General features: G+C 44.0%; 2 protein-coding genes across 4 annotated transcripts in view; one reads left to right on the top strand and one right to left on the bottom strand.

The window, feature by feature from the left end:
• Window positions 1–79: 79 nt before the first annotated feature.
• The window catches only part of LOC105736026 (aristaless-related homeobox protein A), a 68,353-nt gene continuing 61,836 nt past the window's right edge, over window positions 80–6,596 (top strand). For both annotated transcript variants that reach the window (XM_086911592.1, XM_086911590.1), the window contains exon 1: window positions 80–1,842. In XM_086911592.1, the coding sequence (XP_086767718.1) occupies window positions 1,692–1,842 (151 nt within the window). In that variant the 5' untranslated portion in view covers window positions 80–1,691. The remainder of the gene's footprint in view (window positions 1,843–6,596) is intronic.
• LOC100867256 (integrin beta-PS) overlaps window positions 3,135–6,596 on the bottom strand; it is an 87,628-nt gene continuing 84,166 nt past the window's right edge. Inside the window, exon 13 of one of the 2 annotated variants that reach the window (XR_015293158.1) lies at window positions 3,135–4,632. The gene's annotated coding sequence lies outside the window, so the exon portion shown is untranslated. The remainder of the gene's footprint in view (window positions 4,633–6,596) is intronic. The other variant, XR_015293157.1, reaches the window with a different exon arrangement.

Genomic DNA, 6,596 nt, shown 5'->3' with positions numbered 1-6,596 from the left:
AAATTTATCAAACTGAAATTCACAAAAGATGGAACGATCTCGCGGTTCTCCATAACGCGTTCGATCTCTCGCGATGGACGCTGGACGAAAAATTCGAGAGAAGAGAGAGAGATCGTTCGGTAGTTGGACAATGAGAGGTCGATCAAAGCAACGGAGAAACGACGTGGGTGGACCATGGTAGGCGGAGTTGAAACCTCGAGAAAACTCCATTTTGTTCGAGGAGGGCGGTCTCGGTGTTCCACCTTCCCCTCTACCAGGTGGTACCACCTTGGGACACGATCGACCCTCCTCGAGGTGGAGGGAACTCGGACGCGAACATTGCCGAACAGGAGTTCGCGATACGCGTGTGCTTGCTGCCGCTTCTCGTATCCGTTCGTCGCGTGGTTCCGTGGAATCCGCGGCTTCGTCATTCTCACCTGTTCCTTCGACCCTTCGTCAACAACTGTCAACTCGCGCGATATTCTCACACTTTCCACCATCGAAACTGATCCGGGACCAACCGTGAGATTCCGTCGGCCATCGATTTTTGGTGATCTTTCGTCGTGTCGTCGTCGCAATTTGTTGAAAAATGTGAAGGAAAAGAAAAAGAAAAAAAAAAAAAAAGAAATGTGATAGATATTGATTGGGGAGTATTCGATGACGATGAGAAGTATATAATGGACGGATAAAAAAGTATAGAGAAGGATGCATGTAAGGGAGGAAGGAGAAGAAAGCGATGATCATTGATCGACGTATTACGATAAATTCGTCTCCCGTGAAATTCTTCTTATCGAGCGATAATCACAACAGAGGAAAGGTCGAGCGACAAACACGACTCGAATCCCCGAGTTCCATTGAATATTAGGTAACGCGCTACACTACGTATACAAACATCGTGCACGAAGCAACAATATACCGGCACTACTACGATACTGGCACCGATTCTATTAGTGTGCAATGTTACGCGCCGCTGTTAACAATCGCGCCGAGCACTCTCCATTCTTATTCCATGTTTCGCGGGATTCTCAAGAGGATATGGATTCAACCGAATTTCCAAGGATAGTACAATTTTCGGAATCGAGCAACAGATTTGCGAGAATTGAAATCGGAATGTTGTGTAAATTTGGCGAGTCGCGAAATCTACTAATTGAATCGAACTGATTAATCGCTTAAATGTAGGATAAATATCAAATTTCCTGTGTATCCGATCAAGGAGATCGATAAGAATATTTTTGATATTTCATTGAAAACGCGATAAGAGGAGAGCACATGGTCGATTCGTATCGCTTGTGGCGATCAAACCCCACGTTTCAAGTTTGCGTTCGTATACGCGAAACCAATCTGTTGAAATCGCGAAGTTGACGACGACCAAGCGTTGCAAACGAGCCGTCGAACCTCCGCGACAAATGTCTCTCTACGAATCTTACTTTTTTGCGAGCAATCAAGTTCTCCCCGAGCACGAGAAGTTTTCGAAACACGGAAACGAGTGTAGTAGAGCGTATTATATTTAGACTCGGCGATAATAAAAGATCGGGTACCGAACCGAAGTAACGATACCAAAATCGTTAAAGATTACGCGGTGTTTACGATGCGGACCGACAAAAGAACGGTGAAATATCGGTGTACGTTGTGAAAGGGACGTCCAATACATGCCTCTTCTCTTCCCTTCGTCACGATTCGTCGACCAGTGAAAACACGCGCGGCGGGCAACGATGGATCTCAGCACAACGCCGAGAAGAATAACGGAGGGTGTGGCGGACCTTCAGAAGACCCGCGTCGCGAAAAGCGTCTTCAGTATCCGGAGTTTGGTCGATGTCGGGGACACGGATCTTTCCGAGGTCGAAGACAACGAGAAGATACAAAGTGAGTTCTTGCCACGCAACAATATCTTCGATCTTTTTTTCTTTCCCCCCTCCCTGTAACGTTCCACGTTCCGTACGAAAGGCTTGTTGACGAGATTCTCTTATTAACCGAGGTATATCACGAGCATACATACAATCGTGTATGTATGTATGTATGTATGTATGTATACTCTCATTCTCGTATACGATACATAGAATTGTATGATATTCGTGTAAACACGACTCATTGAAAAGGGATTAGCAACTCGAGTATAAAAGATATCCCCCCTCGATTCGATCGAAGCGTCTGCCTCGTCCGGTGTCAGAAATTCCAGGGCGTCGTCATCGATCCCTCGGAGGCCATTTTTCCTCCCAACGATCGGAAAGAGATCGGGACGATCGATGAGACGAGCGGTTCTAGGAACCGCGGAGCCGTTCGACATTCCACGACCGAGAAATGCTCGTTGAAGAGAACTTTTTTGCGGGCGAGCGCCTTTTGTGCCCGCTGCTTCGCCGGGAACAACCAGTCCTTGTAGAGCAATCGAGTCAATTAAGGCTCACTTATACTCGGTAAATTGCGATAAGACGACGATTAAGTTGAAATTAGTTCCCTGCCCCCCTGGGGCCCGGCAAAAAGTGTATCAATGTCGTTATTGCCGACACGTATCGAAGGTAAATTAATACTCGTTTCCGACCGCTCCAATTAAACGTTACACGAAACGAGCTGGCTTTCTTTGCCCCAACGACGGATTGATCGGACGACGGATTGGTCGTGTTCTCGGGATGGATCGAGGGTTGCGCAGATTTCGATACGACACGTTTACATTCCCAGGTTTATTATCATTCTCAGAGTCTTGGGATTTATTTTTTTTTTTTTCGTATAATTTTAATCGGTATATATATAATAAATTGTAGCCCGATAACCGTATCAATTTGAAAAATTGGGCGATAGTCGAAGAATGTCTGTCTACGAAAGAGACATTTACATTTAGCAATGGAGCTTAACGAGTGTTCGGTTTTTCTGTGTATATATATATATATATATGTATACCATAATTACGAATTCTGCCGATAGGAATCTAACGTCTAAATATATTTAACGTTTTAAATATAACAACCCTGAAGACCTATAATTTGCATAATGGGTGCAGGCATATTGCTCATTTGCTGCAATAGTGACAACGTAAAAACTTATTATATTTTAATTATCGGATATAGAAATAATCTATATATAAAATTTTTTTAATGATAGAGTTAGATAATGCTAAGTAAGGAAGATAATCAACGTAATTGTTAATAATTTTGAACAAAAAAGAAAATGAACAATTTTTATTTTCTAGATATGTAAACAATACGATACGAACTCATCAACGTTTCAACTTAATAATTCTAAAAAAGAACAACAATTCGAGATGTAGAAAATCAAAAATTCGTATCACGAGCGTGTACAATATAGCGTTTGATTCGTTTGTAAGGAGACACGACGCGACAACGCGTACAAGAGATCGATCCTCTTCTTCGAAGAAATTCATTCCTCGAGATTTCGAAACGTGGTTCGTTTCGGAAACGCGTTCGAAACGCGACTCCTAGTCGAGGCGAGTTCCTAGGCTGGTCGATATGCAAAATAGCCGGCGACCGCGATAACTCGCGTTACTCGACTTTCCTCTCTCGCAAAATAAATAGCAAATTACCATTTAACCGTTGGCGATAAACCGAAACGAGCTCAAGCGATAATGGAATCTCATTCTACGGGCATACGGTATCGCTTCGTTATCGGGTAATTAACAAGATAGCGCGCCGATTAACAAATTACGAACGCGGGGTCGTCATCGAGACGGTGTTGCCCTCGCGCGCTTTAGCCATCGCCTATATCGCTTGTCCTTGTCGATCAATGAGCTTTGGTAAACAGTTCGTAATATGACATAAACCCTGAAACGGTTTAACGGCTTGGATAAAAATATACGACGTGTAATAATTTTTAAACTGAAATTTGAAACATTGTACAATTCAGGTTTCACCAACAAAAAAAAAAAAAAATGCGACGTGCACTTATCGTTCGATCGTTAACATCTCCTTTATACGGTTAATTTGGTAAACAGAATAAAATTCGATCCGAATAATCGATAGATTTTATAAAAATTAGGAAAGAGATACGAGATAATTATCTATTCTATATTTTTTTTTTTTAAGATAAAAATCAACTCGTCATTCGCTTGTATAAATCATTACGACGTTAACTTCCTTTTTGGAAAATATGGAAAATATTATTACGTCAAATCGAATTTACGTAATTTTACGATTGATTTTTACGATTTTAATCGATATGTCTTTTACTTTTTAACAATTTGTCTGGAAAAAAAAGTATAGAAAAATAGTTAACAATCGATTAACTCTTCTAATAGTTAATAATTTAATTCTTCTAATGCGAAAAAATATCTTGAAATTATTATTCGAAAACATTCAAGTTATCGGTTTATTGAATGAATCGTTTACCTTATGGATACGTTAACGTAAGTTAACGATCGTTTATTTCTCCTCTCTAAATTTATCCATATAATTTTCAGAAAACAACGGTTTAAACGATAGAATTAATCGGTCGCTACACACAGGGTTCCTCCACCGTTGGCCGGAAATAGCGACCAATGAGGAACGTCGGCCCAACGAGACTATTCGAACGAGGGGGTGATTCGCGGTCGATTGGCTTGGAGGCAGGAGAGGGTCGTCGTTTCTCCCTAATCGAGTTCACCCTCCAAAAGAGAAATGGCGGAAGTGTCCCCACGTTTCTTCATCTTCATCCATCCCCTGTATTCGCCTGTATCAAACGTACGGCGATTTAATATCGTCAAATATTTCGAACGAGGTTGAGAGGGGCGGTACAACAACAACAAGGAGCGAGCTGATTGCGAAAAAAAAAGAAGGACACCCTTCTCTCAATAATGCGTGGCAAGGAAGCCATAAATAACCAGAGCCGGAGTTTTACGCGTGCGTAGAGGATAGAGAGTGGCGGGATCCGGTGATTGGTCGGCTCGGTAGAGCCGCTAATTGTGTTTTATTAGCGTTCTCTTTCCCCTCGCCGCGAAACATCCGCGATCCACGCTAACTAACCTCCGCCCATGTACTAACTATAAACGACATTGTTATTAAGACTCCTTACGCTGTATCCAAGGGCCACACAACCGCTCGCGTGCGTATAAAATGCGCGTGGACACGCCGCTCGCTACCTCTTCGCTCGCTCGTTAAGGGCTTTTAAGAAGAAGGTACATATATATATATATATATATTCGAGGCCTCCAACCCTATTCGTCGATCATTCGTTCGAAAAAAAAATCATTTTTCGAGTCTTCGACTTGTTTTTTTCCTTCGATCGCGAGAGGAAAGAAAAAAAGAGGATGCGTCCGTGTTTGGGAGTTTCGACGAGAACGAGGTAAACTCGAATTCGAAAAAGAAGGCGGAGACAAGCTCGCCAATTTCCTTTTCGTCCTCTCAGGGGAGGAGGGTAGGGGGGACGAGGATTCTACAAAAGGACAAGAAGAAGCAGGGGGGAGAAGAAAGATGAAGAGGAGGAGGAGAAGGAGCAGCGTAAAAGGGGCGAGGGCAAGTCTTATTACGGCGAGCAGAGTCGGGCATGCTGGCGCAATCAAATAAATTAGCCGGAATTACGCGACTCGCGAAGTCCGATGCTAGTGTAGGCGCACACCACTCGTCCTCGCTACCAATTAGCAAAGCTTTATCCCGTTTGGGCCTCGAGCATATTTCACCTGGGCCAGTTACCTATCGTTTTCCGAGAAATTCGCCGGACCGCCATCCCTCCTTTCCTTTCCATTCCTTCGCGATTCATTCCTTCGCCCCCCAATTTTTCTCCCAATTTTTCAAGATCAGCCTCATCGATCTTAATTTCGTTTTCGACTAGTCGAATATTTATTCGTTTTAACTGGCCGACGAAAAAGGAAAAAATAGAAAAAAAAGGCGATGAATTCTCGTTTTCAAAACATCGTTTGAAGCGATAAGGAAGTGGCGCATAGTCATAGAAATGCGTACCGATTCCCTTCAGCGGCGGCGAAACGACGCCATTTATTCCTCGTAGAGAAGGAGGGTTCTATATCTTGGCGGATGCTGGACTCACGAGCGAAGGGGTTAATCGAACGAGTTGGAGCGCGCGCGAACATGGACGCGCCGGAGTCGATCCATTCTCCGAACGCGGGCCCATTAAAGCGCATTACTCGGCTAATACTCGATTGTAAAATAGAACGAGGGGAGAAAAAGAGGAAGAGGAGAAGGAGGAACTGGAAGAGGCGGAGATATAGAGGAGAGGAAAGCTTATCTATCGCGGAACATCGATCTTTCAGCGCGGCTCCGTTTCAAGAGACCGTATCCGCTCGTGTAATAAACGCGGTCTAATCGTGGTAACGAGCCACGATCCTCGTGGGAGTGAGGATGAGGAGGGAGGGCATCGCCATAGCGTTCTCGAGGTTCCAGGCCCTAATAACGGTAACAATATCGAAACGAACGAGAACGCGTCGCGAACCGAAACGGTTACCGCGTATTCTTGCGTGACGCGTTATTAGCCGATTGGCTCATTAATCGCTCCGTCGGCTCGAGACAGGCCGAGCCACCCTTCCCTCCCCTCCCCACCGTTTCGTTTCCATCCATTTCGATACCGAGTAATTGCTAATCGCTAATTGCGAGCTCAAACACTCCATCCAATTAACCCTCCCACCGCTCGGATTAGACTCGACGCAACGATGTTTCACCACCATGTTTCGCTATCCCTCCTTA

This window comes from Apis florea, unplaced genomic scaffold, assembly GCF_048593485.1.
Source record: "Apis florea isolate Af1SG1 unplaced genomic scaffold, ASM4859348v1 contig_3325_pilon, whole genome shotgun sequence".
NCBI classification, from domain to species: domain Eukaryota; kingdom Metazoa; phylum Arthropoda; class Insecta; order Hymenoptera; family Apidae; genus Apis; species Apis florea.
This window is presented reverse-complemented; position numbering and strand designations above follow the sequence as displayed.